This window comes from Tamandua tetradactyla, chromosome X (assembly GCF_023851605.1).
Source record: "Tamandua tetradactyla isolate mTamTet1 chromosome X, mTamTet1.pri, whole genome shotgun sequence".
Taxonomy (NCBI): Eukaryota; Metazoa; Chordata; class Mammalia; order Pilosa; family Myrmecophagidae; genus Tamandua; species Tamandua tetradactyla.
The window spans coordinates 149,375,771-149,401,556 of NC_135353.1; the positions used below are offsets into that span (position 1 = coordinate 149,375,771).

At 36.5% G+C, this 25,786-nt stretch overlaps 1 protein-coding gene across 2 annotated transcripts in view; it reads right to left on the bottom strand.

Annotated features, from left to right (window-relative positions):
- Positions 1-25,786, bottom strand: part of POLA1 (DNA polymerase alpha 1, catalytic subunit) — a 381,691-nt gene that overhangs the window by 269,268 nt on the left and 86,637 nt on the right. For both annotated transcript variants that reach the window (XM_077145414.1, XM_077145413.1), the window contains 2 exons: positions 20,988-21,137; positions 20,451-20,573 (listed from right to left, as the gene is read on the bottom strand). In XM_077145414.1, coding sequence (XP_077001529.1) covers positions 20,451-20,573; positions 20,988-21,137 — 273 coding nt within the window. The remainder of the gene's footprint in view (positions 1-20,450; positions 20,574-20,987; positions 21,138-25,786) is intronic.

Consider the following 25,786-nt stretch of genomic DNA (forward strand, 5'->3'; position numbering starts at 1 on the left):
CTCCCTAAAATAACTAGCAACATAAGGATAGTTAGTTATTTTCTATTTTTCAAATAAAATAGCATCACCTTATCACCTTCCTGGCAACGTGGGACAGAAATCCTAGAATGAGCTGAGACCCAGCATCAAGGAATTGAGAAAACCTTCTCCACCAAAAGGGGGAAGAGTGAAATGAGACAAAATAAAGTGTCAATGGCTGAGAGATTCCAAACAGAGTTGAGAGGTTATCCTGGAGGTTATTCTTATGCATTAAGCAGATATCACCTTGTTATCCAAGATGTAATGGAGAGACTAGAGGGAACTGCCTGAAAATGTAGAGCTGTGTTCCAGTAGCCATGTTTCTTGATGATGATTGAACAGTGATATAGCTTTCACAATGAGACTCTGTGATTTTGAAAACCTTGTGTCTGATGCTCCTTTTTTCTACCTTTTCAACAGACGAGTAGAACATATAGAATTAGAATAAATAATAGGGGGAACAAATGTTAAAATAAATTTAGTAGATTGAAATGCTAGTGATCAATGAAAAGGAGGGGTAAGGGGTATGGTAGGTATGATTTTTTTTTGTTTTCTTTTTATTTCTTTTTCTAAATTGATGCAAATGTTCTAAGAAATGATCATGATGATGAATATATAACTATGTGATGATATTGTGAGTTATTGATGATATACCAAGAATGGAATGATCATATGGTAAGAATGTTTTGTTTGTATGTTGTCATGTTTAATTAATTAATAAAAAGAAAATCACCTCACCACCCCCCCGTCCAAATTCTGTAATAACAGATAATACTATAGATGTGTAAGGAGAACACAGTTGATCAACTTAACTCCTTTAATAACCAAAACTAGTCCATGTGGCTCCACATGATCCCTCATCCCGAAATCTTGAATTGAAAAAAAGCTTAATTCAGGGCAAATTATTTAAAGCTTTTTTATTTTCAGCTCCTTTCTGTGTGACATTTACCTGTCGATATCCATTACACACAGGATTTGGCAATTCATCTCATCAGTCTCCACCTATATTCACAAATCTGAAAACTGAAGTTCAAAAAAACCAGTGAGCTATGTAAGACAGATGAAAAGCAGGTACCCAAATCCACTCAATAAATACCAAACAAGTACTTCTAAGTGCCAAGGTCTGTGTTAAGTGCTGTGTAGAATGGTGAGTAAAAGGAACTTCCCACCCTAATGGAGCTCACAGCCCACTAAGGAAGTCAAGAGTGACCTCATGTCCCTCACCTCAATTCAATGGAAATTTTTCAAAACAGTTGTCTATACTTCCCTTAAAGACTCTTCACTGGCCTCCATGATCCTACCTTTTCTCCTTCTCTGCTCCTTTACAGTCTACTTTTTAAGTCCACCCTCCACCACCAAACCATTAAATGCTGGAGACCCTTAAAACTTCATCCTATATCCACTTCTCTTTTCACTCTTTGCTCTCACCCAAAGCAACTGCATTGGGGTTCCTGTCTTACTTTACCTTTATACACGAATGACTCACAAATTTATATTCTGCCACCTCAAAATTACCATGTCCAAGATCAAACTGCTCATCTCTCCCCCTGCCTACCCCAAACCTAGTCATCTTCCAGTCCACTGCACCTCAATAAAAGGTGCCCATCCATTTTCTTGCACAAGTCAGACATCTAGAAGTTATTCTTGATATTTTCCCTTCCCTTTTCTAAGTAGATATATTACAACCAAGCCATCCCCAAGTTTTGCTGATTTTTTTCCTCTTAAATCTCTTTCATGTCTGTATCTCTTTCATGTCTCCCTCTCTTGACTGCCATCACACTAGCCAAGTGTGCTGGTTTGAAACTGTCATGTACCCTAGAAAAGCCATGTTCTTACCCTCACTCAGTATTGCTGGATGGGAACTTTTTTACTGTTTTCATGGAGATGTGACCCACCCAATTGTGGGTGGTAGGTAATTTTTGATTAAGTGGTTTCCATGGAAAATGCATCTTCACCCATTCAAGGTGGGGTTGCTTACTGGAACCCTTTAAGATGGAACCATTTTGGAAAAAGTTTCAGAAGGAACAGAGCCCACACAGCCAGAGACCACTGGAGATGTGGAAAAAAATGCCCCTGGGGAATCCCTATGAAAGGAGAAGCCAAGAGAAAAAGCTAGCAGAAGTCATGGGCCTTTCTAGTCGACACAGGTGTTCCAGACCCAACAGCCTTTTTTGATTCGAGGTATCTTTATCTGGATGCCTTAGTTTGGACATTTTAATGGCCTTAAAACTATAAACTTGGAAGATGGCAGCTTAGTAAGACGCGCGGGTCTTAGTTCCTCCTCCAGAAAAGCAACTAAAGAAACAGAAACAATACAAAACAGCTCCCGGAGTCATGACAGAAACCAAAAAGACAGCGTACCCCATTCTGGAACAGCTGAACGGGCAGGGAGAATCCGCTGTGGTGAGATACCCGAGGGGTGCGCGTTTTCCCGGCCGGGGCGGCTGGCGACTGGGGTCCCCTCCACGCACGTGGCTCCCCGGTCTGACTGGGAACATTGGATAGCGGGGCCCTCCCGTCACACTTGGCATCTCGGGCCAGCTGGGCAATTTGGACCGGCACTCCCCCAAGCCGCGGCGGTCAGCAACCCCCGCCTCCATGCGCGGTTTTCCCGGGCCGACTGCCCCGCAGACAGACGAGCGCCACCTACTGGGCAGGAAAAGAAAAACAGAGCCCAGAGATTTCACAGAAAAACCTTTCAACTAGCTGGGTCCCACATCCAGGGAAATCTGATCAAATGCCCAGACACCAGCAGAAAATAATGGATGACGCTCAGAAAATTGAAGATATGGCCCAGTCAAAGGAACAAACCAATAGTTCAAATGAGATACAGGAGCTGAGACAACTAATGCTGAATATACCAACAGAAATGGGAAAACTCTTCAAAAACCAAATCAATAAATTGAGGGAGGACATGAAGAAGACATGGGCTGAACAAAAAGAAGAAATAGAAAATCTGAAAAAACAAATCACAGAACTTATGGGAGTGAAGGACAAAGAAGAAAAAATGGAAAAAACAATGGATACCTACAATGGTAGATCTAAAGAGACAGAAGCTACAATTAGTGAACTGGAGGATGGAACATCTGAATTCCAAAAAGAAACAGAAACTATAGGGAAAAGAATGGAAAAACTTGAGCAGGGGATCAGGGAACTGAATGACAATATGAAGCGCACAAACATACGTGTTGTGGGTGTCCCAGAAGGAGAAGAGAAGGGAAAAGGAGGAGAAAAACTAATGGAAGAAATTATCACTGAAAATTTCCCAACTCTTATGAAAGACCTAAATTTGCAGATCCAAGAAGTGCAGCGCACCCCAAAGAGAATAGACCCAAATAGGTGTTCTCCAAGACACTTACTAGTTAGAATGTCAGAGGTCAAAGAGAAAGAGAGGATCTTGAAAGCAGCAAGAGAAAAACAATCTGTCACATACAAGGGAAACCCAATAAGACTATGTGTAGATTTCTCAGCAGAAACCATGGAAGCTAGAAGACAGTGGGATGATATATTTAAATTACTAAAAGAGAAAAACTGCCAACCAAGACTCCTATATCCAGCAAAATTGTCCTTCAAAAATGAAGGAGAAATTAAAACATTTATAGACAAAAAGTCACTGAGAGAATTTGTGACCAAGAGACCAGCTCTGCAAGAAATACTAAAGGGAGCACTAGAGTCAGATATGAAAAGACAGAAGAGAGAGGTATGGAGTAAAGTGCAGAAAGAAGGAAAATCAGATATGATATATATAATACAAAAGCCAAAATGGTAGAGGAAAATATTATCCAAACAGTAATAACACTAAAAGTTAATGGACTGAATTTCCCAATCAAAAGACATAGAATGGCAGAATGGATTACGACCCAGCAATATCACTGCTAGGTATCTACTCAAAGGACTTAAGGGCAAAGACACAGACGGACATTTGCACACCAGTGTTTATAGCAGCATTATCTACAATTGCAAAGAGATGGAAACAGCCAAAATGTCCATCAACAGACGAGTGGCTAAACAAACTGTGGCGTATACCTATGATGGAATATTATGCAGCTTTAAGACAGACTAAACTTATGAAACATGTAATAACATGGATGGACCTAGAGAACATTATGCTGAGTGAGTCTAGCCAAAAACTAAAGGACAAATACTGTATGGTCCCACTGATGTGAACCGACATTCGAGAATCAGCTTGGAATATATCATTGGTAACAGAGACCAGCAGGAGTTAGAAACAGGGTAAGGTAATGGGTAATTGGAGCTGAAGGGATACAGACTGTGCAACAGGACTAGATACAAAAACTCAAAAATGGACAGCACAATAATACCTAAGTGTAATGTAACTAGGTTGGAACACTGAATGAAGCTGCACCTGAAATATGGTTTTTTGTTTGTTTGTTTGTTTGTGTGTTTGTATCTTTTGTTTTTGTTTTTTTTCTTTTTCCTTTTTATATATATATATTTTTATTAGTATTATTATTTTAATTCTCTTCTCTATATTAACATTCTATATCTTTTTCTCCTGTTTTACTAGTTCTTTTCCTAAATCGATGCAAATGTACTAAGAAATGATGATCATACATCTATGTGATGATACTAAGAATTACTGAGTGCATGTGTAGAATGGAATGATTTCTAAATGTTGTGTTAATTTCTTTTCTTTTTTTTGATTAATAAAAAAAATTAAAAAAAAAACTATAAACTTGCAACTTAATAAATTCCCTTTTTAAAAGCCATTCCATTTCTGGTATATTGCATTCTGACAGCTTTAGCAAGCTAAAATGCCAAGCTACCACCATCTCTTGCCTGGAAGACTTTACTAACAGTCTACAAATTAGTTTGCCCTCATCCACTCTGACCCCTCTAATCACTCATCCAGAATGATTTTCTCAAAATGAAATATGAACAAATCATCCATCCACATCCTCACATAAATCCATTTACTGTCTACCCTTTGCTCAACATGGCCTACGAGGTTTGCATGGTATGACCCTTCACCTCCCAACATTCCCGCTTTTCTTTCTATGCTCCAGCTACCTCAGCCTTCTCTTAGTTCCTTGACCACATAATGCTTCTGCTCACCACAGGACCTCTGCAAATGGTCTCTCTCTTCCTGAAAGAGAAGCCTTTGATTCTTCAATGTAGGTTGAGAGCCTTTGTTATAAGCATTAGGAAATTCATATTTCTTTTCTTAGCACTTATTTTCTTTTGGAACGGCATTATTATTCATTTGTCTCCCCTACCAGACTGAAAACCCCATAAGGACAAGGTCTTTGAATATTTAACTTTATCACTGTATCACCAATACTTGCATCATGCCTGATACCTGGTAGGTGCTCAGTACCTAACATGAACCCTTCTCTGGGTTGCTGTGAGAAACAGGTATATATGTAGTAATATATGTTAAGGTGCTTTTTAACTGAAGTATCCTATGCAATCATCATCATCATCATCATCAAGAACACCCTGCAAGTGAGAAAACAGAGGCTCACATTGACTTAAATTCGCAAAGCCATACAAAGCAAATGAGTGGGGAAGCCTGGCCCTAGGCCTCTTCCAGGGCATACTCAAGCATCTCTGCATGTTTTCTGAGCCTACAGAAGATCCTCTCTCTTGTTTACTACTAAGTAATCACGAGTTTAGCCTCCCGGCTCTAGCTCTAGTTTTATTGGAATTGTTACCTAAGGCTTTCATCTCAAGCCTGCAGGTCACAAGCAATGTCATTTGTCTCCATTTCCCACCATGGTACATGCTCAGCAAATATTACCTGAAGTATTTCTGGCTATGAGGCAAGTACCAGTAACTGAATTAAATATATTCTCCTACTCTAGGCCAATCTTCTGGAAACAAGTTATATTTTCTGCCTAGTCAGGATATCAGGAAAGAAGAAATATCAAAAATTTTCTTGTGATTCAGTATCAGCTGCCATCATACCATGCTCTGCAGTCCAACGTAAATAGAACATACACCCAGCCTTGTTGGCCAGTGCACAGAAATATTACATGTGGCCCTAGAACAATGTAGATTATTAATAGCCCTTGAGCTTATTCCTTTGCCCAAATCCCCTCTCCCCAATCTTCCTCCCTCCCTGCCTGTGGAAAGCGCACCACCCTCCTGCACAGGGCTAAAAATGTAGTCTGTGGTTAGGTCAGCAGGGGCAAAACAAAATACAAAAACACCAACCCTGTAACAAATATAGCCAAATGTCTGACACTCCAGATTATGACAGAGACCTGATATCGTTGTTCTACTCTTAGCCCTAAGGCAAAAAATACCATCACTTGCTTCAAAACAGCAAGTATTTTATTAAATGTAAAACAACAAAACCATAAAAACTAATTAATAGAAAATGAAATCCACACCTGTAAAGAACTAATAATTCCAAAGGCTGCATAAAAACTGTTCCGGAAATCACTCATGCTTTGTGGTTCTTTGAAAAATGTGAGTAGAGATTTACTTTTCAATGAAATGCTATTCCATTTTGCTTTTTTAAAAAAGGGAGAGCATTTCAAAAAAAAAATTTTATATGTTAAGACTGTAACGTATTCAAGTTTAAAAGGGATACAAACCAATCCAATGGCAAAAACTAATAATAAAAAGGAAACAAGGGGCAGGCCACAGTGGCTCAGCAGATAGAGTTCTTACCTGCCATGCCCCAGACCCGGGTTCAATTCCCGGTGCCAACCCATGTTAAAAAAAAAAAAAGGACAGCTGTATAACCAACACTGGCACTAAATTTCAAAGTTGGTATAAGATCTCTAAAACGATTACTTCAGGGGTCAGTAATCCCTGGCATAAAACCAAACATATGTGTGTCTTAACATACACACATAGATAAAACAATTCTTCTCTCCACCTTCTAGAACTCCCACAACTTACCAAACTCAGCTCACTGTAATTTAACACAGTGTTTATGATATAGCAAATTGATACCAGCTCACGCTGCCCACTGAAATGATGAAACACAGTCCTAAGCCAATGATAAAACCAACGAGATTGTTTGGTTTTCAAATTTGAAATGGGCATTTCCATGAACGGCATGCTCAAGCCACGAAACAGAACAGGCTGCAGAAAACAGGGTCTTCAAATTAGCAATAAATACACCTGGCATGGCTAAAGTAAGGAGACAGTTTAATAACAACGCATACACCATCAGATTCAAACACTATGGCATCTAATTCATTTGGGGGAAGGGAATTTTCCAAGGCTACATGCAGAGCGCTACCATGTTCCAGATATACTGACAGATGAGAAAAGGAAAAGCCTGTGAGGAGGAAAATGTCAATATTTGGGTTGTCTAGTGCTCCTTTTTCTTCAATCCATCTGTACCTGCAATTTATGAAAAGAGAAAAGGGCTACAGAAGAAAAAAAGTAAAGTTAAATAATATTTTTCCCTTTCCTTAAGAACAGTATTATACAAGAAATTACCTATGCAGGCAAACTATTGAATCAGTCAATTAAACCTTACACCAACTTCAATGCCATGGTGAATAGTGGTTAATAACTTCACACTTTTCTGTTAGTCTCTTAACAAGGAGGGAATGGCAGTTTCTACTTCATTACTGTTCTGTCATTTTGGTTCACTGCCAAAGCAAGGAGCTGTAGAACACCTGTCAAATAACACGTGGCCTGTGAAAAAGAAACTTATGCAAAAAAAATAGGTTTATATGAAATTTTCACATATGTAGAAAGTAGAATGAATTTGATTTAGCAGAAAAGCATCACTCATTCTGGTAAGGGCTGGGGAAGAAAGGAAGATTTCCAGGACTCAATTTATGTGATTTGAATCAAAGTAATGAAACTTAATCAATCACAGCAGAGATCCCTTATGCTGATACAAGGTCAGCCTGAAATCATTTATATTCTTATCCTTAGCCACATAGCCAATGGTTTCACTAATTAAATGAGCAAAACATCAAGACAAAAATACTTTGTTCCCGCCTTCTCAAGTAATAGTATCTAGTAAGAATTTATAAATGATAGAATTTAAAAAGTACCCTTTTTCTCGTTCTGAGTATCCTGGCCATTCTTATAAACTCAAAATAGGCTTAACTATCAAGATGTTTTTTAAAAAAATGGTATTATCTCTAAATCTACTCATTTTAAATTACACAAACTATGAGGCAAGTGTGAGCCCAACATTAAAGCAACCAAGCATCTACTGTATGTGGCACAAGGTGAGGCACTAGGTGGGACGAGAAGCATTTAAACATGATCCCTGACAAACTGACTAGGAGTAGAGATTAGAGAATATTGAAACAATTGGAGGCTGCAGGCTTTTCCTTGGTTTGATTTTTTGCTGTTGTTAATAAAGACAATTTTTTAAAGTATTCACACTAGTTTACACGCACCTTTTCTAAAAGCTAGTAATCAAAAGCCAATAATCCAATGTATGGTTAAAAATGGCACCAACTGAAATCGAGAATAAGGAAATTCCACCCTTCTAAATGAAATAAACCCTGGAATTTTTAAGGTCAGTAATCACAGAAGATTCTAGAAGACTGGGGAGGTCAATTTACAGTCCCAGGACCATCTCTTCTTATTGAAACTGACACCACTGCTTTGGAATAATGCTGCATGTATGGCAGGGGTGTGGGGTACTCCTTCCTTGACACAGACTTGCATAGATCATGGCAAATGGACCTTTTCCTGGATTCCCCAAAGCTCAGGTAAAACAAACATGAGACCATTCAAAACCTTTAATAAATGCAAATGGATAAATAAGAATACATATGAACTGTCTCTTTGATACAATTCTCTTAAGCTCACATACCTTAGCCCATTTCACAGGAGACCTCAGGTAGGACTTGACCTAGTCTTTCTCTTCCCAGCTATCTCCAACAATGATCATCTTGAGTCCTCCTATACGTATACCTTTCAATGTTCAAAACCCAAAAGAACACCCAGAGGCAAATGTCCAGGAATCTTGAAGGTTCTGGTTTCCAACTATTAAGAAAGAAGGATACAGTGTTTTAAAACTTCAACTACTGAGACCAAAGGAAGAGATGTTTGTTTGGTGCAAAATTTATATTCTGGGTAGCACATTACCTAATTTAACTTGTATGGTCAGTTTAGTTGAACACCATAAGTACATGGAATCTTGAACAGGGTGTGAGATCCTGCTGGTTTTTCCAGATTAGTGTGATGCCTCGATATATCCCAGGGTAATTTGGGCAGTGAATAAAGAAGTACTTGCAAAGTCCCCTTGGGGGACTGAGGAGAAAGGAGGAAACATTCAGCTTCCTCATTTGGAGTATTCCTGATATTCTCACAAGCAGTGGGGTCAATCAAGTCAAGAGGCTGAGCCCTCAATCTTGGGGTTTGCCCCTAAGAAACTTACTCCTGCAAAGGATAGGCTAAGCCAACTTATAATGATGCCTAAGAGTCACCCCCAGAGAACCTCTTTTGTTGCTCAGATGTGGCCTCTCTTTCTAAGCCGACACAGCAGGTGAATTCGCTGCCCTCCGCCCCCATGTGAGACATGATTTCCAAGGGTGTAAATCTCCCTGGCAACATGGGAAGAACTCCCAGGATTTGCTAAGACTGGCATCATGGGATTGAGAAAGCCTTCTTGACCAAAAGAGGAAGAGAAAAATGAGAAAAAGCAAAGTGTCAGTGGCTGAGAGATTTCAAACAGAGTTGAGAGGTTATCCTGGAGGTTATTCTTATATTATATAGATATCCCTTTTTAGTTTACAGTGTACTGAGAGTGGCTAAAGGGAAGTAACTGAAACTGTTGAACTGTGTTCCAATAGCAATGATTCTTGAAGATGATTGTATAACGATATAGCTTTTACAATGTGACTGTGGGGCTGTAAAAACCTTTTGTCTGATGCTCCTTTCATCCAGGGCATGGACAGATGAGTGAAAAAAAATATGGATAAAAAATAAATGAATAATGGGGGAAAAGAGGGTAAAATACATTGGGTAAACAGAAATACTAGTGGTCAATGAGTGGTCAAGTGTTTGGCATGTATGAGTCTTTTTTTCAATTTCTTTTTCTGGAGTGATGCAAATGTTCTAAAAATGATCATGGTGATGAATACACAACTAGGTGATAATATTGTGAGCAAATGATTGCTGTATGGACTATAAGTATGTGAAGATTTGTCAATAAAAATATTTTTTTCTTAAAAAAAAGAGGATATAAATGTAAGGGAATAGATAGGAGTGAAGGTGATTCTCTTGTGGGTCTAGAATTATTACCATATTGAAGATGAACAAGATTGAAAGGGGTTGTACAGACCTACGTGTTCCACTGACTCACACTAGAAATACAAATGAGTTCTTACGAGAACTACTTCAAAGATATGATTCTTGTATACAGAGTGTTTAAGTCCACGATACAGGGGGAAAACTGCTATTGCATGCTATGACCTGTGTTCAAAAGGAAACCATCAGCACTACCACAGCAACAGCAGAAGTAAATAATAGGGTGAGGGACAAGAGTTAAGAGGAGGTTTAGATTCCCTATTTGGTGAGGGTATGTTTATTGGTTTTCTGTCTCTTGGGAACAATGAAATTATCTAAAATTGAGAATGTTGATGGGCTGTGGACATTGGGCCCTCTACATGATGCCCTATGAATGCAGGTGGATGAAGGATGCACTGATGGAGAAGTAGAATGGTGAACGATGGTGTATACTTATGAACGAAGGTTGTGCTGCTACAGAAAGGAACAATGTTGTGAGGCATGCAATGATGTGAATGAACATGTGGGACATCTGGTGAGACAAAATAAGGCAGAAACAAAAAAACAACAACGGTATGGTCACCTTTAGAAAATGCTTATAAGAAAATAGTGACCTAGATTGTAAGCTTTTAGAGCAAACACATTAAGTCCAGAGTGGTGATTATCGTTTCTGGATTTTGAGAGGCTGTTTTATATATATATATAACCTGATATTTAGAGATAAGAATGAAGCTGAACAGGTTGGGGTTAAAGTGATTCAGAACATAGGGATAAGGAAGACAGTGTCTATATTTTAGAACCACAAATACTCTTTGAGACCAACGGAAAAAAGGCTTATTTGATCTGGAACTGAAATTTCTGCAGTGCATAATCTAATTCAACCTATCTGTATAGCTCATTTGAACAAATGAAACACAGAGAGCATAGAATGAGAAAGAGATCCTTAAATCCTGTATAGATTATTGTAATGCTTGGAAACATCCTAGAGTATATTAACCAGATAATCAAAAAGCATTGGCAAAGTCCCCTGAGAGAGGGGAGAAAGACTACGGAACTATTAAACCTTACCATCAGGGAATCCCCTGATACTGTGTCAAACTTTAGGGACACCCAAATCAATAGGTCATGCTCTTGATCCTGAGGCTTACTCTTGTGAAGCTTATGTAGGTAGCAGAGAAACTTAGACTACCTATAGGCATGCCTAAGAGTTACCTCTGGAGGACCTCTTCTGTTGCTCAAATGTCGCCTCACTCTCTCTCAGCCCAACTCTGCAAGTGAAATCACTGCCCTCCCCCCTACATGGGGCATTCAAGGGTGAAGGTCTCCCTGGTGACATGGGAGATGACTCCCAGGGGTGAATTCAGACCTGGCACCGTGGGATCAACAATTCCATCCTGACCAAAAGGAAGAAAAGAAGTGTAACTCATAAAGTATCAGTGGCAAAGAAAGTTCAAATAGAGTTGAGAGGCTACTCTGGAGGTTGCTCTTACACAAGCTTCAGGTAGACCTTGCTACCTGCCAACCCCCAAGCAGGACCATTCCAGCCAATCCTAAGAACACTGAGGGCAACTGATAAGATTCCATAAGGGTTCCAGGCACTAGAGTAACTTTCCAGAAACCTACAACCTCCAGATGGGTCCCTGGTCCAGATAAGTCCTGAAATCTAGCCCAGCCTCTCCAGAACATCAGATAGTTCCATCTCCCTACCCCATATTAGTGACAAACCCTTTCAGTATCAAAAATTTAGAATTGCCATAGCCTAAAGAATCCCAATGAGAGGTATGGAAAGATCAAAGGTAACGGTGGAATTATACATAGAAGATAGGACTTAACAAATGAATATGAATGCTGAATCACTAAAATGATACTGCTTTTAGTTTCCAGTATTTTAGACCAGCTAGAAGTAAAAACCTAAAATCGTGAAATTGTAACCCACGCCAGTCTGAAATATACTCTACAACTAATTGTGGTGCTGTGCTTGGAAATTTATACTTTTTTTTATATGTTATTGTTTACAAAAAAGAAGGAAAAAAAAGTCAATTGTGATGATAAAAAAGTATGTAAGCCCTATAGCCTCCTATATTCTGCAGCAGCTAGAAGGAAAAATATGAGGAGGATCATATGGTAGCCCATGAGAAACTCTGGGATCTATCCTGTAACCACTTTTTTCTTTTGGCATGGGTAGGCATTAGGAATCAAACCCAGGTCTCCAGCATGGCAGGCGAGAACTCTGCCTGGTTAGCCACCATGACCCACCCCTGTAACCACTTTTTGAAGAGTGCTTTGAAAACTATTGCTTTTTTATTTCTTTGCTTTGTATATATGTTATACTATACAATAAAAAAGGTTTAAAAAAAAGAAAAAAGAAGGATATAGCCATTCTGAATTTATTGTTTTAAGTTTAAATTTTTAGCTATTTTGAAAGAAATATTATGTCAGCATTTTCAAGTATATAGATAAAGAGTAATTCACATTTGGCCTAAGTGGAACCCACTTACTTATCTCTATAGATGCAACACTGTGTTAATAAAGTATGAACGATTCTATACACTTGAAATTTCTTGTCACTGTGTTTTTCTCAAATTATTTGAGGTCTAAGTTACCATCATTTGGACTGGCCTTCCGTAGGAGAGTTTCCCAAATAAGTGCTTCCTCTTCTCAGCTTTTTATTTGCCAACATTATTTTCATGAATTTTTATAAAGGACATAGACAAATGGAGAAGCAAATGTAGATGTTTCTTAGTGCAAAGTCATAAATATAAATGATTTGAAGTTAAGATGCTACTTACTTAACTGTAAATAGTTGTTTCTATAGTAAATGAAAAGAATCTAAGCTCTAAAATAACTATTAATTTGTACCATGAGGAATTTCAACTCATTCCATCTGAACTCCCAAATTCTGAATCAGCAAGCAGAATGTGAAAAAAGGTGAATAGTATGTATTATCAGTTTCTAAAAGCTGCAAAGAATTTAGAACTTACACATTCCTGAAATATCACAATAAAAATGGAATAAAAAAGTTTCTCTGGCTTAGAATTTTTAAACATAAACAACTTTGAAAGTGATAAGTAATCAGTGATATACGAAAAAGAATACTTTGTTTTACATAAAATATATCTGCCAAAAATATATTAAACCTTCATCTTAGCTTAAACAAAATTCTCCCAAAATAAAAAAAATGTTAATAGGTCAGCTGAAGTTTTTAAAAGTAAAGTAGTCTTAATGGTGGCTATTAAAATTCTGGAGACAGAATTAGAACTCTTCCCTCCTACCACCCACACAGTTTTCATGGGTCTGATTCTTCACACTGCCATATTTTAGATGACAAAAGCACACATTTTTATGGCTAAAGTTTGGTAGTGGTATTTCACCTTCATGCTACATAATAAGAACCAGCAGCTCTTTACCATTTTGCCTCATGGCCTCCTTTGAGAATTTCCTAAATGCTATGAGCCCTCTCCCTGCAAAAAGTGCACATATGCACAGGCACACAAAATGTTGCATACAACTTCAGAGGATTTACAGACCTTTCCTTCACCCTATTTGAGTTGAGAGAAGTTCTCATCAACAATGTAAGGAGAAATTAAACCTCAAAATCCATATTTTCATATGTTCAAAAGATTTTCCTTCCATCTTACAACCTTCAGTATAATTTTCTCTATTTTCATCTACTACGCTTGATACTGTTAGAAACAAGAGTTACTTTCCGACTATGCCTGACTATCTTTTAGACCAGGGCTTGACAAACTTTCCCAGTAAAGGGCCAGATAATAAATACTTGAGGCTTTACAGGCCATACAAATTTATGTGGCAACTACTCAACTCTGAAGTTGTAGCACAAATGCAACCATAAATGAGTGGGCATGGCTATGTTTCAGTATATCTTTATTTACAAAAACAGACAGTGTGCAGGAGTTAGCTGAAAAGGATAGTGAGATTATGATCTTGGATAAATGAACAAATTCAGCAACTCTACAAGGAAGAAAACAGAGAAATACAATTAGATTCCCAATTTATACTATACTCAAAAATAATATCCAGAAGGATTAAAGAACTGAACAGAAAAAGCCAAACTTTACAACTTTTTAGAAGAAAATAAAGGAGAATGTTTTATGTCACTGAAGGGAGAAGCGATTTAAAGTACAAAAAAATGTACAGTGTAACGGAAAAAAGTGAAATATTTGGCACTAAAATGAAAAACTCTTGCACAATGAAAGACCATAAATAAAGTTAGGGGATAAGCCATAGACTAAAAAAAGATATTTGCAACATAAGTGATAAAAGATTAGCCTTTGAATATCTAAGAAAAAATTCTAAAAGAGATACACAATGAATAAAAGAGGGCATATATACTCAGGCAATTCACACAAGAAACCTAGAGAGCAATGAACAGGTGAAAAGATACCCAATTTAACTAATAATTAGGAAAATGTAAATTAAAACCACAATGTGATACCATTTCACATCATGATACTGGCAAAAATTTAAAATTCTGATTATAACAAGTGTTGACAAGGACATGGAACACTTACAATGAGTATATCTGCAAGAATATAAATTTAAAATCCTTCAATAGAAAAATAAATTTAAAGAGACAAAATTGTATAGTAAAACCATTTCTAACTCTCTTTAGATCAACTCTGATACTATTACTGAGCGAGTCATCTATTGTAGCTCTATGGCTATAGATATGAATCCAGCCATTTAATATAGGAATTTAGCTTATAATAAATTAAATGATTGTTCTTAGCAATAAAATCTCATAAACTGCTTGTGGATATGCAAATTCCACTGCTATTACATACAAACTTTCCACATGCAGCATTATCTACTATAGTAGTATTTGTAATAGCAAAAAACAAAACTGAGGGAATACATGGGAACCTAAATGTAGACAACAGGAGAAGAAAAAAACATACTGTGCTATATTCATCTAAAAATATATAAACATGGATTTACTTGAAATGTGGTAGAGAGTAGGGCTTTTTCCCTTACTGTTTCTTTTTCATATACTTCTGGTCCCTGGACCAGATAAGTCCTGAAATGGAGAGAAGTCAGCCTCTGCAGAACATGAACAAGTTCCATCCCCCATCCCATATTATCAACAGCCCCTTCCAACATGAAAAAGTTAGAATGGACATAGCCCAAACACCCCCAAAGAGTGGGAAAAAGTCAAATGTGAAGGTGGAGTTATATAGAGAAGGTCAGGTTTAACAAATGAGTATGAGTGCTGAGTCATTATACTGATATTTCTTTTAGCCTCCAGTACCTTAGAGCAGCTAAAAATAAAAACCTAAAATTGTAGAATTGTAACCCATACCAAACTCCAAAATCTGTTCTACAACTAATTGTTGCAATGTACTTTGAATTTAATGCTTTTACATATATATGCTATTTAAAGAGAAGATAGGATTTGACAAATGAGTATGACTGCTGAATCATTATATTGTTATTTTTGTTGGTCTCTAGTGTCTTGGAGCAGCTAGAAGAAAAAATGAAAAACCATGGAACTGTAACCCATACCAAACTTTAAAATCTGTTCGATAACCACTTGTTAAAATATACCTGGAAATTAATTGCTTTTTTGTACATATGTTATATTTCACAATAAAAAAAGAGAAAAAGAAAAAACTATTCCCATATTCACTCGTTTTGTTTCACCACTGACACCAAACAAAGGCATGACACTAACAGAATCCCTCTGTCCCAGCACCATTCCCAAAGGCTCCTGACAGGTGCTATCACATAGCCAAGGAAATCCCAATAAGACTTGCCCAGATTTTAATGTTTTCATGCAATGATTTGGATACATTTTCTAAATGCACAAATTTCAGCTCTAAACACAAGTGCAAACTAGGCAGTTTACAACCAATTGGCAACCAAGCTGGCAAAGACTCATTTCGGCCCCTGGATGATAAAAATAAAAACACATGGGCTCTGCACCTGAACATTAACTTTAAAATGCAATCAAAAGTCCAGACCAAAAATCGTTTTTAAGGGCACAGAAGTAATAGAGTGTTGAAATAAAACAATACCAATGTCAATAAGTACTAATTATTCCATAAATACAAATATTACCATTACACTAAGGATTATGCAATGAGTATATTTATAAGTATATAATAAGCTTAAAATCCCTTAATAGAAAAAAAAAAACAAATACAAAGAGGCAAAATTGTATATTAAAACCACTTGTTAAGTCTCATTAGATTAACCTCTCTGATATTGTGACTAAAGGAGTCATCTATTGCAGCTCCAGGGTCACAGATATTAATTTAGCCATTGGATGCAAGAATTTAGCTTGCTATGATAAATCAAATGATTGCTCTTATCAATAAAAATGATTTCAAAATCATTGTTTTAAACATTAGACACTCAAAATCCTTTGGTCCAGTTTTAGTTATCCTTTAAATTGTTTCAAAATTAATAAAGTCTCAAATTTTGACACATTGAAATCACTAAATGGCTTTCAATATTGTTCAGAGAATAAAGTCCTTAATTGATTAATGATCTCAGGGTGTCTATCGCCATCTAGTGAACAATCACTTCAATTACCACACTAGTCACTTGACAACTCATACTGTTTTCTTTGTGGTTTAAAAATATTTAAGTCTACTCAGTGCTGTAGGCTTTGCCTAATTTCTTTTTTATGTCTCTCTACATATATATTGAGAACAAACACAAATACAGATGGCATTTGTAAAGATTCACTTTTGAGTGCCTGTAAATGAAGTTTCAATATTACGTCTCAGGAAATATTGATTTCATTATTTTTAAGTAACTTACACAGAATGGGAGGACATATTTGCAAATCATATATCTGGTAAGGGACTTGTATCTAGAATATATAAAGAACTCTTACAACTCAACAGTAGAAAGATAAATAACCCAGTTAAAAAGTAAAGTGGGCAGGTCAAGGTGGCTCAGCAGGCAGAGTTCTGCCTGCCATGCCAGAGAACCAGGTTCGATTCCTGGTGCCTGACCATGCAAAAAAAAAAGAGTGAAGCATCTGAATGGACATTTCTCCAAAAAAGATAACTTGCACACTGTGAGTTCCTAATACAATCCTTAACCATTACCTAATCCCTCTACCATCGAGCAATTAAAAATCATAGAAGAGTTTAAGTGTGAGAGAGCACACCTGTGAAAAGATACTATTGATGTCCATTTGGCACAGCTATTAGCATTTAAAACCATATAAACCTGGTTTTTAAAGTAAAATTAGTAACTACTCCAAGTACTTTAGCAACCATAACACATTTGATTACAGAAATTATTAGGTCATTACAGCCAAACCTGCATTATACCAATAAAACTCAGCACATACAAAATAAACACACAAAAAAGGGAGTGGGGGGTTCAAGGCTTGCCCAGACTGTGTATTAATCCATATTCAAATGCAAAATTTTATAAATCTTTTGAGATGACATGCTATCAGCTTTCCTTCTCATTAATTTCCACTTAAACCTTCATCTAATTAATCCTACAAGGATTTTAGCAAACAACTTCAGGGGTCTTCAGTTACTATATAATTTTGTCCACTCTACCTTATTACAAAAAATACTAGTTTAAGATACTCCAAAATCTCAGCAAATTAACTCTCATTTTATACTTCACTCCTCCTACTTCTTTAAAAATCAAGAGATGCTTGCAATCACAAATATCTAATAGTATATATGGAAGACACTAGCAGAGACAAATTCTCATATAGAATATTTCTGTCTTCTGATGCTAAATATTTAACAGTCATTTTTATTTCAGGAGTATTTATTTAGGTGACTTTGGATCTTCTTCTGGAACAAGACTTCCAGGGGGCAACCGTATAATTATTTCTCATAATACCTTAAAGGCCTATTTTCCACAGTTGTTGCATCTATCATTATTTGTGGGTAGAAGCAAATGGAAAAGTGGAAAGTAGAAACCAAGAATTTAAATGACATGATTATCTCCAGATTTGTTTGAAATCCTTTTTTTTTTTTTTTTGGTGGGGAGAGCAAGATTTTTTATAATTTATCAAAGATTTGTTATTGTTGTATTTTATACAACAGAAAAATAGAGTTTGAACTCCCTATTAAAAATTCAGCTAAATGAAAACATTGTCCTTAAAATACAATGGATTGGGGGAGTGGGGGAGATCAATGGACAAATTTGGGGCTTATCATTATCAACAGTGCCCTTTTAAGCTTGTGGATTTCTGAGCCAATGCAGAAAATGTAACAACAGGGATTTCTCAACAGCAAGAGGCACTCTCCAAGGGAGTAAATTGTCAACTATTGCCTCTTGTGAGAAACTTAAGAGTAACCTTGATCCAATTTCAATAGTCAACCCATGTATTATCACTCAGTTGGGGCATAGTGAGTGCATTTCCTAATACAAAAATAAGATGGTATTCTATGAGAAGCCACTGGATACACATACAGAAATAAAATTTAAATAATTTTGAAGTAAACAGCCTAAGAAACTGAAAACATCCCTCCCTCTCTTTAACCAATGCCTAAAATACCTCTATCCACACATGTAAAAAAGAAAAAAAAGGCCTGTGTCTTGAGATGAGTAATGAAAAAGATGACTTTCCAGAAAGAGACAGAATATAAAGTAGATTCACAGTCGTGAAAGATAAAAGACAGGGCAGCAGCACTAATGTAGCAAAAGACTTATAATCAGGAAGCCATAAAATTCAAAATAACCACTTGAGTACAGAGAACATTTTCATCATTGCACAAAGTTATATTGGACAGCACTGGTCTAGACTCTAAAGCAAGGGTCAGCAAACTATTTTCTGAAGAGGGCCAGACAGTAAATATTTTAGGCTTTGTAGGTCATATAAGTCTCAACTCTGCAACTGTAACGAAAAAAGCAGTGATAGACAATACACGAATGAGCATGGCTATGTTCCAAAAAAACTTTATTTACAAAAATAGATAGCAGTATAGATTTGACCCAAAGGCCAGAGTTTGCCAATCTCTGCTCTACAGTATTCTGAGTCCAGACCCCAACACCAACACTCTTCCTATAACCACTACCTCCTTTAAGACTAAGTAGTCTTAAATCCACAGACATGAAACAAAAGCTTCATGGCATTTAATATTTAACATAACCATTCTTTCATAAATTAAGAAAAAACACATACACAGTACTAAAGCAGACGAAGCTTGTACGGTTCATAAAGTGACAGTACCACAAATCTGTTTGGTATCTGGCCCATCTTTCTAAAGCCAATGAGTCTGAATCCATAATTTCAGTCCTGACATATTCCTAGTATTCTGGACTTATATCCCTGCCGACTTAATATGGATACCTGGAGATCTATTATCCATCTCAAAAGTAACATATCCAAGAGAGAACCCTTAATCCCTCCCTCCCAATTTTCTCCATCTTAGTAAATGGCCCCACTAGCTAACCAGCTACAAGACAAAAACAGAGCCATCCTCCCTGACTTCTCCCTATCCTTCACATTCCAATCCAATCCATCAATAATCCTGTATATTTTCATAATATATCACAAATACTTCTCAACTTATACCACCAAAGTTTAAGGCACCATCATCTCTAACAACAAACCTTCAAACTGGTTTTCTAGGTCTGATTCCTGCCCCCTTCAATCCATTCTGCTCAGAAGTAGTGAAATGTCCATCACTTCACAGTTTAAATCCTTCACTGGCTTCTCATTGCCGTCAGGGCCTTCTCACAGCTAATCTTTATGGACTAAACTGATCTTCCTCCTGAACTACAAGTACCTAGCTCCCTTATGTCATTCAGGTCTCAGTTCATGTCAGCACCTCAAAGAAGCCGTCCCTTACCAATCCAAACTAGCCACCTAATAAGCATTCTCTAGCCCACCACCCTGTTTCAATGATCTGCAGAGCGTTTACTTCTACCATATTTTCTTAGTTTTTAAAATTTGTTAATGTACTTATTTCTTATTTGCAATCTGTTCTTCCAAACTCCCCTCTCCTTACCCTGCCCACACCCAGGCTAACAAGTAAGCGGCATGAGAGCAGACCTTTTACTTACTGCTCAACACTATATCCCCAGTGCCTAAAACAATGCCTGGCATATAACAGATACATGCACACATACCATGAATGAATGAATGTCCTTCCAGACTATTTAAATGCCAAACTTGCTCTAATAGAAGAGTACTTGAAGTTGTAAAACTGGGTAACGAACTTGGCTCTCCCATACTACAATATGTATAGTTTAAAAAAAAAACTCTTTCTCAGAGATGTGAATGTTGTACCATTTACCTCCCTTCCTTTGTATGTCACCAAAGCAGCAAGTGGTTTGGCATAAAATCTGCTATAGGAAAATCCCAGGCAGCCATACATACTGTTCGCTGTGAGCTTCAAAGCCTTCTGTCGAATGTCATACTGTAGGTCACACAAGGACAAAAGATAAATAACAGTATCTGCAAATGTTTAATCAATACATTAGACATCTTCCTTAGACAACCAACGAGAAGAAAACTGTCACTATTCCAGAAATAAAGAACTCAACATACTCAACCTGTCCTTCCAGATTTATGCTTCCCTAATCTCCTAAAAGCAGGTAAACACAGACTTCAAAGTTCCCAGGATTCAGAAGGATCTTGCTCAGATATAGCTTTGCAGATAGGGGCGCCCTCCGCACTAAGGCACTCTAATGTTTTTGAATGGTAACCTACCTACAAACTTAAAATAAGCACACGTATTTGACCACAGCATTGGTTTATACCACTCCTAAAATAAAACAAAATGCTAAAAGCCTAGACTGTCACTCAGATGTCTCTTACTGAAAAGATGTACCTGAAGAACAAGGTCAGGATTTAAATTTTGCTGTTTCATTAGCAGTTTGACTTGTTTTCTCCGTTCCACCAGCTTCCGGATCTCTCTTGGCAAAATGCCCATTTCTAAGCTTGGATCTGGCAGCTCAGGGATCTGTTCTTGTTCTCCATTCTGATGAATACACAATGGAAATTACAGAAAAATCAAACATAGGCGAAATAAATATTTAAAATAATATTCAGTGGGAACTTTATCCCATGAGCACATCCTGAAAGGCTAAATTCTTATCTCCCAGTTCTATCAGCCTCTCATTCTCAGTATCTCCTAACGCCTGTAGTTATTCACAAATTTAGATAAAGTTTTCAAAGGGATAAATTTTTACACGTGCTATTATCCTCTCTTCAACAAGATTAGGGAGCGACATGTTTGGGGAAATTGTTTTAAAGATAAAAACGTTAAGAGGGACTCTAGGATTATTAAAAACAACAACAACAACAATAACAACAGCAGCAGCAGCAGCTAAACTACTGTTTTAAATCATTTGCCCTGACAAACAAAAGCTATAGAATTTTTAAACTATGCAGAATCATAGCAATTACTGCAAATGTTTTAGACTAAAAAAACAAACAAACAAAAAACCTAAATACCAAATCAGCGAATTTCTTTTAAGAATTTGGAGCACATATTTAAATAGGCTGACATTTCTAAAAATTAACACATATATATTCCTTAGCATTTACGTAGTACCTTTTAACTATAAATTGCTTAGCAATTGGTAGAAGAATAGCAACATTTTGGAAAGCAACCAGCAGTCTTCTTACATTAAAATTTACAGCAGGTAAAAGCAAGGAAAGTATTAGACCATTTTTCTCAAGTCTCCATTAATTCTATTAACAGGCTGTAAAGAAAAGCCAGTCTCATTTGCCCTTTCAAAGGTTCAGAATTAAAAATAAAGCTCTTAGTTTAAAGCATGTGAAGTCAATGCCACTTGATAACCCAGCCATTACAAAGTATCTGATTTTATAAAGATCAATATCTTCAAATGAACAATTTTACAATAGTAATAGGGACCTATTGTTTTCCAATACAGTAGATGATGACAGTAAACCTACTAAAGAGTTCTTGGTACACATTCCAATTTATTTACAGTGACTATGGAAGTCAGATTTAAAAAAAATAAACTGAAAGGAGATGGAGTCAGGAAATTTACAATCCACTCCCAGCTCTAACACCACTAGCTCTGTGACACTAGCTGTTCTGAATACCAAATGAAGTATTGCACATGAGAACAATACAGAATCTATAAAATGCTATAGGAACCTCTAAGGCTCCTTTCAACTCTTAAATAACTGTATTGTTTGTCCACAATCCGAACTGGAGAACTCAAATAAAGAGAATGGGGAGAGGGGGAAGGAAGCTGGATAATGATAATTATCACAATGCTGACATAGTAGCAGGACACAGACAGATCAAAGACTATTATTAATGGAATATAGTCACTACCTTTTAGAGATGTCTACCCAGCACTTCCTCTGTAAAATTATCCCCAAGTCCCACAGAAAGGAAGGCACCAGCTTAGCAGCCATATTTGTACTCTCTGAATCCACACCTGTGGTCAGAGTTGATAGGACTAGGGGTACTCGCCAACCTAAGCAAACCCTTAAGAGTGTTTCTTCTAAATCCTAGAATGAGCTGGGACTCAGCATCAAGGGATTGAGAAAACCTTCTCTACCGAAAAGGGGAAGAGAGAAATGAGACAAAATAAAGTGTCAGTGGCTGAGAGATTTCAAACAGAGTTGAGAGGTTATCCTGGAAGTTATTCTTACGCATTTTATAGATATCCTCTTTATATTAAAGTATATTAGAGAGGCTAGAGGAAAGTGCTTGAAACTATAGAGCTGTGTTCCAGTAGCCAGGTTTCTTGAAGATGAATGTAGAATGATACAGCTTATGCAATGTGACTATGTGACTGTGAAAACCTTTTGTCTGATGCTCCTTTTATCTACGATACTGACAGATGAGTAAAAAAATATGGATTAAAAATAAATAAATAATAGGGGGAACAAATGTTAAAATAAATTGAGTAGATTGAAATACTAGCGAACAATGAAAGGGAGTGGTAAGGGGTATAGAAAAAAATAGGGGGAATAAAGGTTAAAGTCTATTGAGTAGATGGAAATGTTAGTGGTCAATGAGAGGGCGGGGTAAGAGATATGGTATGTATGAGTTACTTCTTTTTATCTCTTTTTCTGGAGTGATGCATATGTTTTAAAAAATTATCAAGGTGATGAATATACAACTATGTGGTGATATTGTAAGCCACTGATTGTACACTATGCACGGAACGTTCATGTTTGTATGTTGTTTTGGTTTGATAATAAAAAATAAATTAAGAAAAAATAATTAAAAAAAAAAGAGTGTCTCCTCTAGGAATATGGAATTGGGACTGAAAAGCAACTACCAAGCATGTTGTTAGAACTAAGAGACACGTAAATATTTGGGAGCTAGAGGGCAGACAGACATCTTCTGCCATGTGTGCAAAATACACAGGAAAACAATATACAGAGATAATATGATAATTTACATTTTTTTAATTGCTGGAGAACCAAATCTAATAAAATTCCCTACAGTCAAATCATTCTGCTTTATATATAAAGAACTACTCATTAAGCTTACCTAAAACTGTTAACTGAATGATCACTGGTTAGATTAAAATCTACATGATGAATTTAAAAAGATTCCTTTTAAAAATTTTGCTTAGTGAATAGAATCATTAAGAAATGCTCTCAGAGTTAAAATTTAAAAGACTGAAAATACCAACTGTTGGAGAAGATAGGGAGCAACTCCTATATTTGGTGATGGGGGTGTAAAATAGTACAACTATTTCGGAAAAGTTTCACTTTTCTTATCAAATTAAATTATACACTTTCTGTACAAACCAACAAATTCACTCCTTAAGTATCTACCCAAGAGAAATGGAAGCATACATCTGCAGAAAGATTTGTACATGAATGTTTACAACAGCTCTATTAGTAATAGCCGAAAACTGAAAACAATCCAAATGTTCATTTTAGGAGAATGGATAAATAAACTATGGAATAATACTCAGCAATAAAAAGAACTACCGATAATGCAACAACATGGACGAATCTCAAAAATATTACATTGAGCAAAAAACCCAGACACAAAAGGGTATGTATTGTATCATTCCATTTATATGAAATTCTAGCTCAGGCAAAACTAACCTAGGGGGAAAGAAGCCAGATCACTGTTTGCCTGATGGGAGAAGGGATTGACTGTAAAAAAGCATGAGGGACATAACAAAATTTATAGGAATACGCCAAAGTCGTGCTTAGAGGGAAATTTATAGTTGTAAATGTCTATCAAAAAAGATCTCAAATCATAATGTAACCTTCCACCTTAAGAAACTAGAAAAAGAGCAAACTAAAGCAAAGAAAGCAGAAGGAAGGAAATAATAAAGATGAGAGCAGAAATAAATGAAATAGAGAGTAGAAAAACAATAAAACAACAAAATGAAAGCTGGTTCTTTGAAAAGATCAACAAAACTGACAAACCTTTAGTTAGACTGACTAGAAGAAAAAGATGACTCAAATTACTAAAATCAGGAATGAAAAGGGGACTTTACTATTGACCTAACAGAAATTAAAAGGATTATAAAGGAATAGTTTAACAATTTTATGCCAACAAATCAGATAAAACCTAGATGAAATAGACAAATTCTTCAAAAGATGCAAACTACCAAAACTGACTCCAGAATAAATAGAAAAGTAATACCTATAACAAGAAAATGAATCAGTAACCAAAAATAGAAAAGCCCAGGACTAGACAGCTTCATAGTGAATTCTACCAACTGTTTAAAGAATTAACACCAATCCTTCACACTCTCAAAAAATAGAAGAGGAAGGAACATTTCCCAACCGACTCTAAGAGGCCAGTATTACCCTGATACCAAAACCAGAAAAAGACACCACAATACAGACCAATACCCTTTACAAATATAAATGCAAAATTCCTCAAAAAATTACTAGCAAACTGAATTCAGCAACATATAAAAAGGATTATATATTATAATATACATTACATATATATATGATATATTATGAAAAAGTGATCCCAAGAATGTACACTGGTTCAGCATATGAAAAAAAGAATAAAGTACAAAAACCACTTGATCTTCCTAATGGATGCACAAAAAGCATTTGACAAAATCCAATACCCTTTCATGATATAAATACCCAACAAAGCCGGAATAGAAAGGAACTTCATCAACTTGATAAAGGGCATTATGAAGAAACCACAGTTAACATCATATTTAATGGTGAAAGACTAGATGTTTCCCCCCTAAATCAGGAACAAAACAAGGATGTCTGCTCTCACACTTCTATCTAACATTGTATTAGAGGTTCTAGCAAGGGCTATTAGGCAAGAAAAAGAAATAAAAGGTATCCAAATTGAAAAGGAAGTAAAACTATCGCTATTCAGAGATGACATGATCTGAATATAGAAACTCCTAAAGAATCCACAAAAAAACTATTAGAACTATTAAACAAGTTCAGTCAAGTTAAAGGAAACAATATCAAAAAGAATGAGATACTTAGGAAAAAAATAACAAAAGAAGTGCATGACTTGTACAGTGAAAACTATAAAATATCACTGAAAGAAATTAAAGAAGACCAAATAAATTAAAAGACGTATCATGTTCACGGACTGGAAGGCAATTTTGTTAAGATGGCAATATTTTCCAAATCGATGTACAGATTCAACACAGCCACTATCAAATTCCCAGCTGATGATTTTAC